The 13,868-nt window shown below is 44.8% G+C and overlaps 1 protein-coding gene across 2 annotated transcripts in view; it reads right to left on the reverse strand.

The window, feature by feature from the left end:
- Window positions 1–13,868, reverse strand: part of cnot10 (CCR4-NOT transcription complex, subunit 10) — a 30,582-nt gene that overhangs the window by 6,778 nt on the left and 9,936 nt on the right. For both annotated transcript variants that reach the window (XM_073484790.1, XM_073484791.1), the window contains exons 8-12: window positions 3,335–3,452; window positions 2,983–3,132; window positions 1,428–1,630; window positions 1,184–1,305; window positions 592–771 (exon numbers count right to left, since the gene is read on the reverse strand). In XM_073484790.1, coding sequence (XP_073340891.1) covers window positions 592–771; window positions 1,184–1,305; window positions 1,428–1,630; window positions 2,983–3,132; window positions 3,335–3,452 — 773 coding nt within the window. The remainder of the gene's footprint in view (window positions 1–591; window positions 772–1,183; window positions 1,306–1,427; window positions 1,631–2,982; window positions 3,133–3,334; window positions 3,453–13,868) is intronic.

The following is a 13,868-nucleotide window of genomic DNA, read 5'->3' on the forward strand; positions in this document are numbered from 1 at the left end:
CAGAAACACCAGACAGGTTGGACCTCAATGTTTAACTATATGAACGTTTCAGTCACGGCTTGAAAATGACAACAGATATCCTCGCAATGTCTACCTGGAAGTGACAACTGTTGTCAGCACGATGTCACAGTGATTCGATCGAACCCTCCAAACCTCCCTTTGTGAAACTGACACGTGGAACAGAAACAATGTTCCAGTTCTTACAAATCAATCACGTCAATAACAAACCTTTTATGTCTGTTGATAGTAACCAGCTGGAGTTCTGAGTTGTTCTGATGAATGTACTCAACATGAAGCATCTACAACTAGTAATCTCAGAAGTTTGTTCACTTCAATAGCACTTCAACGTGCTATCAGTCATATTTTACTGTCTCTTTAACCAAATCATCCACAGTGTGGAGTTTCTGATGTTATTCTCTCCTCTGTTAGCTCAGTAAATGCTCACATTTCTCTTTGGCACTTGATTCCCTGCTACAGCAACTGGAAACATGTTTTTTTTTTTGTGTGTGTGTGTGTGTGTGTGTGTGTGTGTGTGTGTGTGTGTGTGTGTGTGTGTGTGTGAGAGTGTGAGAGAGAGAGAGAGACAGAGACCTGCAGGCATCACTGTTCTCGCTGCCACTCTCTGTGCTTCCTGACTGACTGGAGGTCTTGGAGCCTGTTTCTGTCTTGGTGTCCTGCTGCTGATGTTCAGGCAGCAGCAGCAAAGCGTTCCTCAGGCAGATGGCTGCAAACTCCATACTGGCAACAGGGATCGCTGCCGACTGGCCCTCACTGTCCAAACACAAAAACACACGGCTTGGGGTGATTCTGGGCAAGAGGAGCATCAGCAGGATGATTTACTGATTAGACACAGTTAGTCAGTGTTACTATAGATATATATAAATGTATGGAATGATGCACAACGCATGTCAAATATTTCAGTCAATAAAATGGTGCAGACATTATATAAAAACTCAAAGCCTCTGTGCAGTTTGAGATCTTTGGATGTACAGTATGTTACCAGCCCTTTACACACGTCCATAGGTTTGCAATTACATGAAACTCAATTAGCAGACTCTGGAAATTTGCTCAAGTTGTGTCATCAAAGTGAAAATCATATAGTTACAGAGAGTGAAGCCCAGTAAAATGGCAGTCATAATCAGTGAAGTGACAGTACAGTAGGTGTATTTTGACTACTACTGACCTGTAGATAGTATTCTGGGTAGACTGGGATGCCAGGACGATCTTGCGATGGTAGCCCTGCCCGACAATAGACTGAACTATACCTTTCTTACAAGGTAAACCTTTGCTCTCCTGCTCCGACCCCTGAAAACATAAAAACAGAGAATACGAAATTAAAAAAAGCTCATCTTTAAATAAGCTAAAAGAAAAATCCAACAAGGCATAATGTTAAACTCAGATAAGGCTCTACATCAGTGAAGTCATACCCCTTTGTTTGCAGAGATGCAGCACTCTGCGAGCCGCAGCCACAGTCGAGGGTTGGAATGGTAAACCTGCACAGCCTCCATCAGGCACTCAAACGCTGCCAGAGGCCTGCCGATGTGCAGCAGCTGAATACCACAGTTATACAGCAGCTCATAGCGCTTGTTGGCTAGTAGAGCACACATGGGGATACCAGTGAACGTCTTAGCTGGATATTAAAAGTAACAACAGACGAGAGGGACTTGTTACTCTCCAGAACACACATGTTAACAATCAACAACACTTTACACAATGAAACAGCGAGTGTGTTCACTTATAACTACAAAGAGAGCTATGTGAGCGTCCACGCTGAACAATGAGCACGCACTGCTCACTCCAGCTGTGGAAGCTGGGAAACATGGATACTGATGACCTGTTACTGCTGTGTGCTGCACAGAGAAACAAACAGAGAAAACACCCAGAAGGATATGGTTTTATGAAATCTTCACAGATGAGGAGTTGAAGAGTTGTCATCTTTTAAAGGCAAATTCTTTTCGTACTTTTGGCCAAGTCATGGCAGTTATCCTTATGATCGATATATAAAATACTTATGTGACCCCATCAGCACCAGTGACCGTTTGGTCAGATCATTTGAGCGTTTCATAACTTGTATAAATAACCAAGACGGGGTTACTATAGTAGACCATCTAAAAAGTGTTTCCTAAATGCCAGCAATTATCTCACATAAGAGGTCAGCCACAGACTCAGACACCAGTATTACAATCACTCCTGCAACATTATTTAACATTATCATTGAAATCATACAATGGCCTGCTAACTCAGATGGATTCTCACTGGCTGGCTGTGTTTCTGTCGTTCATCTAATCACTCTGAAAGTGATCCAACGATATCGTTCACCACTGTCGTTATTGTTGTGGTGTGGACTGAAGTTACTGTTATAACTGTTATGTAGTCACTATTACAATGATTGTATGGATGGCCCTTAATTCTACATTATCAATACTTATTAGTATCATCATCATCATCACCATCTTATATGATCATCTTATAACACTTAAACAAAAATCCCCCAACAGGGGACATGTACATATTCCTCCTTACAAAGCAGTACTCAAAACAAATTCTGCTCCTGTGGGTTTGAAATATGACCTCATAGACTTGAAAAGCCACTTCACACAAAGACAAAATAATATTTTCTGACTTTCCGTTAGTGGGATCTCTCCCCACAGATGGTTTTCATTTTGTAAGTGGATATCCGTCTCTGAGATCATTATCCACCAAAAATATATATTTATATTTTCTTAAATGCTGCTGTGCAAAGTAGTTCTTATCACAAAAGCTTTGTGATGAGATGCTGAACAATGAATGCTTCTTTCAGATGCTTTGATACAAAGCTAGGTGAAGCTAGAAACCAGTGTAACCTCTGTTAATCCACCATGAACTGAGGTACCGTCTTCTATAAAGGTGAACTTTTCCAGCCTACAGGATCTGAGTACTTGCTAAGATCATTTAGTATCGCTTATTAGGTTCAGTCAGAAAATAGTACTTGCTGTGACCCACATTGCCCGTTGCTTCCGTCTCCTAGCTGTGCGCATGTGTGGTCGTTCTCTTGCAGTGCCTTCTTGAAGTAGAAAATGCCGAGGTTATGTTTCCCCATCGCAAAGTGAATGCAGCCCAGATTGTTCCAGAACATACATCGAACACATTCACCTGAACGAGACAGAAAACAATCTATTAAGTGGCACAAAAAGCATCAGATGTGACCGTTACATCTTCAGTGAAGACAGCACCATTTAGCCAGTTCTACATTAACAGTACAAACCATGGTAAATTAAAACACTAGCTGTGTGGCTTTGTGACACCAGGCTTATCAGAGGAAGCCATCATTCTTGAGAGGTGCAGTAGTTGTCACCTGTCTTGATGGGTCCAGGGTGCTCTGCAATGTTGGAGCTGTTCAGCAGCTTCACTGCTTTCCGGTAGTTTCCTCTCAGGTACTCAAAGTTACTCTTGAGGAAGAGTGAGGGTGCAGACTGATGGATGGGACAAGAAACACAGGTCAGAGAGAGAACCAGGAGAGGAGATGCACGGATGTCACGTATCCACATGGTTACCTGAACATCCAACTATAAAGCCAGGATTCTCTGTCTGTTCTTTGCTAAAGTCATGAACCATTAATCAGATCTACTCCACACTAGGTGTGTTGCTGAGGACCAGAGAAAGTGCAGTGTCGAGTGTCAAGTTGTTTAGACACACAACACGTTTAATGAACTTCCAATAAACAAACAGACAGTTTGGTGCGCAGTGCAGCAGGGGCTGCTTAATAAAATACCATCACATCACATCGCATCACATCACAGCAGGGTGCGGCTTCAGGGCTCTGACTGACTGCATCCCGCTCAGGGAGAAAACAGTGAGTGCACACAGGACAAAAAACAGGCAGTTTAACGAGCCAACAGGAGTGCAGACATGTTGCTAAACGAAATTAGATAATGACGAGGAAATGATTAAATACAAGGTTAGGTTAACCCCCTCTCTCAACGGCACTGATTATACCTATGGAGGTTAGCCGTTGGCTAATTTGAGTTTTAGTGTTAACACGTTGATAACCCTTCAGTCAGTGTCAGGTGTTGGGTAGTGAGCAGCAACACCAGCCTCAAGCAATCAGCTCGTTCTGAATGGAGACTGTACTAACAAACATGAAAAACCAACACGTGACTGCTGTGAGACTGGAACCAAAAAGCACCTGTACAACTGTACAACCTGTACAACACTATTGGCCTGTGGATAAGGACATCCAGCCAGAAACTGTGTCTCTGACACTTCACGTCGGTGTGTGCAGTAAGTATGCTGGCATTCAGACAGCAGGGGCTGTACCACCTCCTGCCTGGCTGAGGTAGGAGGTGAAACGTCTAAAGATAAGACATTTTCATTAAAAATAACAGTGTTGCACTCCACAATGTTGCACATGCACTGTCAGTATAAAAGACCTGTTAAGAGCATCGATGTCACCTTTGGTAGACAGCAAGCATAAGAAAACTTTACAAAGTATGGATTCTGTTCTGGCACCTGAGCACGTGGTGAGGCACACATCACCAGACAGATAAACACTTTAACTTGACTGAAGTGGCTAGGTAGCTTCAATGATGAGTAGGCAGGACGTGAGTTGTCGAGGTTAACTCCATTTATTGAAGATACAGCGTTTCATGTCAAGCTGTTAATAATCATGTGAAACTGTAAATAAACCAACACAAAAAAGCTATGAAATAATGTAAATAAATATTATGCAATACAATGAAATATGAAAAATAAATATTTTCATAATCACAATCACAGATTAATTAACCTACTCACACACAAAGCTGCTCCAAGCTCTACACAGGCAGATGAAACTGGATAAAAAAAGGAAATCTTAACCCATGCGGTCCTCTAGTTTTTTCCCACTACTAATCAAGTGACCTGATCTTGTGACTGAAATCATGTGACCTTGAGCTCCACTTTCCTGACCTCACCATCGCTTGAAGGGAAGGTTTTTGTGACCAGCGCCATGGGTCAGTGGTTCCTCTCCACCTGGGGATCATGAAGAAGCACTAAATCTCCTTCATTGATGTTGGGGCGGCTCTTCTGCCTCTTGGACCAACTACCGAAGTATAGGGAGATACTCGCGCCTCAACCTCTCCCAAAAGGTGCTGGCCAAGTGCTGGACTTTTCTCCACTGCTGGCGGTGTAGATCTGCATTGACGAAGCACCCTGGAGGAGGAGGAACTACAAACTTTCTGAGTAAGGATCATAGCTGGAGTAAGGAGCGATGGAGCACTCACATCTGTAGAGATGGTTGTCAGAGGTCTGGCATTAATTATGGCGGACACTTCTGCCATGACTGTAGACAGAACCTCGTGAGAAAGGTGAGATGGCTGAATCTGGGACAACATGGAATCCAGAATCCTCCTGGAGACCCCAATCATCCTCTCCCACACGCCACCCATGTGGGAGGAATGGGGCGGATTAAAGATCCATGTACAGCCTTCTTTGCTGAGGAACCGGAAGACGTTAGGCTCCTTGTCATCTTGAAGGAGTATTTTCAGCTCCTTGCATGCCCCCTTGAAATTTGTGCCACAATCGGAGCGTATCAGCTTCACGGGACCCCGGACGGCAAAAAATCGATGAAGAGCGTTTATGAAGCTCGATGTGTCCATGGCCTCGATCAGCTCTATATGAACAGCACGCACACTGAGACAGGTAAAGATCACTGCCCACCTCTTGCTGTTAGCGGCACCTCCACGTGTGCATCAAGTATAGATACTCCAAGGCCCAAATACATCAATGCCTACGTTGGTGAATGGTGGCTCAGTACTCGGCCATCTTTTGCTCGGCTGTCCTTCCTCTGAGCTTGTTACATGTCACACACTTGTACAAATGTCTTGCAATGCATCTCTTGACGCCAACCATCCAAATGCCATCAGCATGTATCGCTCCCTCTGTAAAGATCCGGCCTTGGTGCTTAACTCTCACATGATAGTAGTAGTAGTAGACCACCGATCTGGCTGCGACCAGGGACAATGAGAGGGTGCGTTTCTTCTGCCTTGAGAGTCGAGTGACGAAGTCGGCCCCCAGTTTTCAAGAGTCCATCACTATCGAGGATAGGATCCAACTTTCTCAATGGACTGCTCTTCGGGATGTCCAGTCCTTGCTTCAGACAAGACATCTCAGTCTAATATGCTTCACTCTGGATACATCTAATGATGACCTGTCTCGCTTTTAGCAGATTGTCAGATGTGTGGACCTTTGAACATTGATGCCGACCTTTACATTCTGTTTTTCCTTTTGTACTCTTGGCTCTCGTGGTCTCAGCGATGTGGATCAGAGTGGCTATGGCTCTGATGAGAGACTGCCAGGTTGAGAACATTTCAAATCGCTGAGAGCCCAGATTTGTGTCGGTGCATGCCGTAAGGTGAGAGCGCACTTCTGCATCAGAGTCTGGGTTCACGAGGTCGTAAGATGTCTCCACAGGCGCATCTTCCTTCATGGGTAGCAGCAGGAACTTGGGCCCGGTGAGCCAGCTGGTGTTTAACAGAAGCACCGCAAGTACTGACCTAGTTGCTACATCTGCTGGATTCTGACTGGTGGGCACGTAGTGCCACTATTCGGGGCTCGAGAACTTCCTGATGCGCTCTACCCTGTTACTGACATACACGTAAAATCTGCGGGTAACGTTGTGAATATAACCCAGCACAACTTTGCTGTCAGTGTAAAACTTCATGTCATCAATCTTGACATCCAATTCTCTTGACACCAGCTCTGCAATCTCAACAGCGAGGACCGCAGCTCCCAGCTCAAGCCGTGGGACCGTATGGACTGGCAAAAGAGCTAATTTAGCCTTCCCAATGACAAATCCTACGTGGTCCATGCCGTTGCTGTCCAACACCTTCAAATAGGCCACTGCAGCGATGGCTTTTACAGAAGCATCCGAAAAGATATGCAGCTCTACACACTGGGCGTTAGAAATAGATGTACTTATGTAACAACGAGGAGTCTGAAAGTGTTCAAGAGTTTGTAATGAGTCTCTCCAAGTGATCCACTCTCCTTCCTTATCTGCTGGGAGGGGCTCATCCCAGTCGGTGGTGTCTTGGGTTAGTTCTCTTTCAGCAGAACTTTCCTTGAATGGAGATTGGTGCTACTAGGCCGAGCAGATCGAATAAACTATTCACCGTAGCAAGCACACCTCTCCGTGTGAAAGGTCTTTCAGTGCTGGAGACCCAGAAGGTGAATTTGTCTTTGCGCAGGTCCCAGTCCAGTCCTAAACTGCACTGCATTGGAAGAGAATCACTATCTGGATCGAGCTCCTTCAAGTTCTTGGCGTACTCGGAGGCCGGAAATGCTTGCATGACTGTGGGACAGTTGGATGCAATCTTGTGGAGGCGTAGGTTAGACATACCCAGCATACCTCGTGCCGCTTTGAGTAAGCTGACAGCTTCATCTTCTGATGGCAGAGATGTGAGGCTATCGTCTACATAGAATTCTCTATGTATGAACTCTTTTGCTGCAGGGCCAAACACCGGTTCTCCGTATAGTGCAGCTTGTCTGAGGCCGTAGGTTGCCACCGCCGGAGAGCGGCTGTTGCCAAATACGTGAACCCGCATCCGGTACTCGACAACCTCATCTGTAGGGTCATTATTCTTGAACCACATGAATCGAAGAAAGTTCCTGTGATCTTCCCTCACGAGAAAACTATGAAACATCTGTTCGATGTCTGTGGTGACAGCAATCTGTTCACGTCAAAAACGCATCAGAATCCCCAATAAACTATTGGTCAGGTCTGGCCCGGTCAATAACACATCATTAAGAGACACCCCGAGATGTTTGGCGCTGAAGTCCGAACACGACTCTGATGTTACCAGGCTTGCATGGGTGGTACACTCCAAATGTAGGGAGGTACCAGCACTCTTCTCCCTCCGCTAATGGTGGAGCCAGCTCCGCATGATGCTGATCGAAGATCCGTTGCATGAAGGCGACGACGTGTTGCTTCATCTCTGCCCTTCTATCAAGAGTGCGACAGAGAGATTTAAAGCAACTCAGAGCTTGCTCCCTGTTGTTAGGTAGACGTAATCTTGAAGGGCGGAATGGGAGTGGGGCTACCCAGTTGTTTCCTTCATCGATGAACATCTCCTTATCCATTAGTTCAATGAACTGTTTGTCTTCAATAGAGGGGGCAATCTCGTTGTCATCCTCTGTGTGCTGGAAGACCTTTCTTCCCAAAGAGTCACCTTCAGTACGTTGAACTGGCATACGAGCAAGTGGTGAGCCTTGCAGATTATGAGGACTGTGAGACTTCAGACTGCTCACAGTGGGCTTCTCCTTCAGAGTGAGATGGTTTGGGCAGGGCGTGAAATGAGAATGGTGTCCATTCTCAAGAATGTGAGTACGGAACACGTTTGCCTCTTTGGGTTTGTGAGCCGTGCCTAAACAGGCTTCCCCGATGATGACCCAACCGAGATCCAAGCGTTGGGCGTATGGTGCACTCTTAGGCCCGTTGCGCTGTTCTCTCACCTTGTGGACCTGTAGAACATCACACCCAAGGAGAAGGAGGATCTGAGCCTCTGGATCAAGTAGAGGAATGTGCTTAGCAACAGAGTTGAGGTGAGTGTGATACTTGGCTATTTCAGGAGTAGGTATCTCCGACCTGTCCTCAGGGATGTAGTTACACTCTATGAGAGTTGGAAGATTTATGCTGAAGCTTCCATCCAAAGTTTTTGCAATGAAGTTTGTGGCTCTCCTCCCTGACATCTCAGTAAGGCCAGCACATGTCCTAAGTGTGTAGAGTGACTTTGTGCCTTCCAGTCCAAAGAGGTCAAAGAACTCCGATCTAGTGAGCGATCTGTTGCTCTGATCATCAAGAATAGTGTAGAGTTTCACTGACCTGTCTTGTTGACCCTTAGGATGAACTGTGATAAGGCAAATTTTTGAGCAGGAGCGCGGGCCATTACCCTCTCCACAGACCTCTGTACACTTCGAGTTCACAGTAGGAGACTGATCACCCTTCTCCTCCCCGCCGTTCTCCGATTCAGGGGTCTGGCTAAGTCATGGAGCTGGTCCAGGATGAAGAGCCGCTACATGCTTGTCGCTGCTGCACTCTTTGCACTGTACTGCGATTTTGCAATCTTTGGCATAATGTTTGCTTGAAGAACAACATCTAAAACATATGCCAGCCTCTTTAAGATACGCCTTGCGTTCTTTGATTGTTTTGGTTCTAAAGCCTCTGCAGTGTTTAAGGGGGTGAGGCTTTTTATGAATAGGCCATTGCCTACTGACATCTGGCCTAGCACTAGGGGTCCCTGTATCGTCGAATTGGAGCATAGAAGAGACCTCTGTCTTGTGTGAGGAGATGAAGCTTCTAGAGCTACTCATCTTCTTTACTGTATTGTTTGGCTTCATTATTGTGTCTGCTAAAGAGGACAGAGAGAAACTTGGGTTGTTGCGGATGTGGGCCTCTCTGCAGACGAACTCCACAAAGTAGGCGAATGGTGGGAAATGTACCTGGTAATGTGCCTTGTAATTACTACCATGAGAGATCCATTTTTCCTGGAGACTGAATGGCAACTTCTCTACTATGGGTATCAGGCCTCTAGCAGTATCCAGGCAAGCTAGTCCAGGTAGATTCCCTTCACGTTGTGCTGATGCTAGCTCTTGTAGCAGGTCGCCCAGCTCTCGGAGCTTTTGAGGATCTTTATTGGTGACCTTGGGAAATTTCTCCAGTCTGTCAAAGAGAGCTTTCTCTATCATCTCTGGGGATCCATAACACTCATTAAGACGAGACCACACCATTCTCAAGCCTTGAGCTGGGTCACTGATGTGTACAGCTCTAATCCTCTTCACATGTGCTGAAGACTGTGGACCCAGCCACTTGGATAACAGGTCGAGCTCTTCACTTGGGGAAAGTTATGTTCCTTCAATGGAGTTTAGGAAGCTCGACTTCCATGCCCAGTAACTTTCAGGTCGATCGTTGAATTTGTTAAGACTGGAGCTGAGCAGTTCCTGACGAACGAGGAATCTAGCAATATCACCAAACCCTGTACGGTCAGCAAAGGGAGTGTGAGGAGCGTGCTTGTTGAGAGTGGGTGTAAATGGCTGTTGTGACCTCATGGGGTAGAAGCTATGAGGGTTAGCATCAGCATCTGGCTTCGGTAGGTGAGTGGTTGGAATACGTGGTCTAGCGTCTGCGCAACAATGAGAGAGGTTCGGAGTGGCACTGTTCAAGATGGCGGGATTGTATCGTTGAGGCTGACTCTGTGGTGGTTCAGTGAGTGTAGGCTTGGCGCCTTCCTGTGAATGACGCTCAACATACTCACTGGTTCTTTCTTGGGGGGATTGAGGAGGAAGGGACCCGATGTTGTTCTTTAAATCTGCTGCTGTAGACTCAAGAGCTTTGGCTTCTGCTTCTGCAGCTGCAATCCTTTTGTCTAGCTTTAATGTAGCAAGAGCAGCCTGCATCTTAGCCTTTTCTATTAATAGTTCATTTTCTTTCTGAACAAAGGTTGCACGGGCACGGTTTTTCAGTGTGTGGTATCTCTTGTTGCAAGGCACGGCACACAGACCTACTCCACACTGACTGCTCCTGAACTGTGCCTGGCGTCACCCCTTAGGACGGGTGCGATCTGAGCAAACTACGCAATCTGGACAATCATCAGTATTGAGGAGCCAGTGGCGTTCAGTGAGGCGCTGTGGCATTTCTCCCCCTATGGAGCTAAATCAGGGTCAAATGTTTTGTACTTGAAAAAGTAAAATTTGAAACTGAAATTTCAAGTTTTGATCTTGAATTTTGAAAAATACATCAACGTATTCAAAATAAAAATAAATGTACAAAAAGTTTTTTTCAGGTTAAAAATAATTATGATCAACTCTGGTAATTCTTTTGAATAAATCATTTATTTTCATTTTTCACTTTCATATGTTTTGATATTTGGGATCCTATTTCTTTCAGTTGCATGTTTTATCTTTTCAGTTTCAGATCTTTCTTTTTCAGTTTCAAATCTTTTTTTCAGTTTCAGATCCTTTTTTTTCAGTTTCAAATCTTTTTTTCAGTTTCAGACTTTTGACCCTGATCTAGCGTGGGGGGCGTGGCATCAACTGAGAGGGGTGTGGCATCATGACAGACAGCTTAACCAAAAGGCTACAGACCTTCCCCTATCATGTTGCCTTCAGGGAACGTAGGATCTAAAACGATTCGGCTACGCCACATGATTGACAGTGAAAAAACTACTGTCAGTGACAAACTTCCATTTGCACACCATGCACGGATATCCTGCACAGCTAAAACTGTTTTAATTTCCAAGGCTGTTTAGATGTGAGATGTGGAAGCTGTTTTAGACAGTACTGAGGACCAATTGTAGTACAGGAGCGACAAAATCACGCCAGATTGTGCACAGACACCCACACTTTAAGTACTGAAATGTCCGACACGTAGCACTGGACCCAGCACACAGGTGAGAAAAGTAAGGTTGGGAAATCGTGATAAATATCAAAATGAGAGGTCGTTTTGTGTTTTTTTCAGCACCCCATGCATTCCTGCAACCACAAAACAGCACTACCTTTAATCAAATTAACAGCAGTATCAGTATTTTTCACGCAATACATAGGCTAACATTACTGCCTACAACTGCGTTAGCAGCCACTCGATGCTAACGTTGGCCCTATGCTTAACCTCTAGCTTTGATAATTCACCACTTAAAAGATGTCAGAAACATTGTATGTTGTTACAAAACGACCTCTCATTTTGATATTTATCACGATTTCCCAACCTTACTTTTCTCACCTGTGTGCTGGGTCCAGCAGGTGAGCCAACAGAACCGGACGCCATGGCCAGCGGACACTGCGAGGCATTCACAGTGCTATGTGGAAATCGGACATTTCAGTACTTAAAGTGTGGGTGTCTGTGCACAATCTGGCGTGATTTTGTCGCTCCTGTACTACAATTGGTCCTCAGTACTGTCTAAAACAGCTTCCACATCTCTCATCTAAACAGCCTTGGAAATTAAAACAGTTTTAGCTGTGCAGGATATTCGTGCATGGTGTGCAAATGGAAGTTTGTCACTGACAGTAGTTTTTTCACTGCCAATCATGTGGCGTAGCCGAATCGTTTTAGATCCTACGTTCCCTGAAGGCAACATGATAGGGGAAGGTCTGTAGCCTTTTGGTTAAGCTGTCTGTCATGATTCCACACCCCTCTCAGTTGATGCCACGCCCCCCACGCTAGATCAGGGTCAAAAGTCTGAAACTGAAAAAAAAAGATTTGAAACTGAAAAAGAAATATCTGAAACTGAAAAAGATTTGAAACTGAAAAAAAACTAAGATCGGAATCTGAAAAGAAAAAACATGCAACTGAAAGAATTAGGATCCCAAATATCAAAACATATGAAAGTGAAAAATGAAAATAAATGATTTATTCAAAAGAATTACCAGAGTTGATCATAATTATTTTTAACTTGAAAAAACTTTTTGTACATTTATTTTTATTTTGAATACGTTGATGTATTTTTCAAAATTCAAGATCAAAACTTGAAATTTCAGTTTCAAATTTTACTTTTTCAAGTACAAAACATTTGACCCTGATTTAGCTCCATATCCCCCTTCCATTGAAGGCCGTCCTCCCTTCTTGCCATCCTTCTTCCTTCTTGGAGTAACCCTCAAGTAAAGCAGTTACAATGTCCTGGATGAAGGCCTTCAGTGGTTTGTGTGGGCCAGGACTACACCGACTGTAGATGATGTGGGTATTGACCACACTGATACTAAAAACCGCGTTGATAATGCGGTTGTACCATTTCCTGGATCGGTGTGGAAAGAGGTATGTTTTCATGCACTGATCAGCTGTATCAACTCCCCCCATAAAGGAGTTGTAACTGTCAACGCACTCTGGTTTCTTGATGTCGCGAAAACCAGTCGCATTTGCCTTTGAAGGAATACGTTTCTGAACGCATGTGTTCCCGTGAACTGATGTCAGCATGGTGAGACGCTTTGTGTCATGCCATGCACAAGCCAGCAATTTGCCATGCCGCAGGAACACAGGCTCATCTCCCCTTTTCGAAGGCAACTGAGCTGGTTTCAGGCCCTGTGGCATCCCTCGCCTGTTGCAGTTCACTGTCCCACACAGTCCAGTTCCGTTAGCTACTAACTCATTAGCTAAGGCTGGTGATGTGTAGTAGCTATCCATATATACCTCATGCCCTTTTCCAATGTATGGAGCCATCAGCTGACGGACAATACAATGGGTCGCACCGAGATGATCATCCTCATCTGCTGTGTGTCCTGTGTATATGGACCACTGTAAAACATAGCCTGAGCTAGCTTCACTCAATACAAATGCCTTGTAGCCATATTTATCTGTTTTTTTTGGATTGTACAGTTTCAAGGTTGACCTCCCCTTGAATGGGATGGTCATTTCATCCAGGGAAAGTTCCTTGAGTGGACCATACATGGCTGAAAAACGGGGGATGACCATATCAAGTACTGGACGCACTTTGAATAATTTGTCATAGCCTGGCCCCTCTCAACTTGCTCATCATTATTTGCAAAGTGGAGGAAAGAAAGGATAATCTCAAATCTGTTCCTTGTCATCACTTTGCCAAAGCCAGGTGTGTAACTTGGCCAAAATCCTGCCCAGTAGTCCTCAATCTCAGGTTTTTCAACAAGCCCCATGCACAAATGAAGTGAGATAAAGGCCTTCATCTCAGGGATGGTGACATCATACCAGCCATGAAATCTGGAGTTTGGCTGAAGTTGGTGTGTGTCAAGGTACTGGTGAGCATATCTGTTGGTTTCATTTGTGATGAGGTTACAGAAATCCTCATCCAAAAACAGAGACAGGAAATCACATGCACTAGCATCTGTGAGATCCTTGTCTCCACGATACCCCACAGGCTCATCAAAGTCCCTGATCCATTTATGGAACACCTCCT

This window comes from Pagrus major, chromosome 17 (assembly GCF_040436345.1).
Source record: "Pagrus major chromosome 17, Pma_NU_1.0".
Taxonomy (NCBI): Eukaryota; Metazoa; Chordata; class Actinopteri; order Spariformes; family Sparidae; genus Pagrus; species Pagrus major.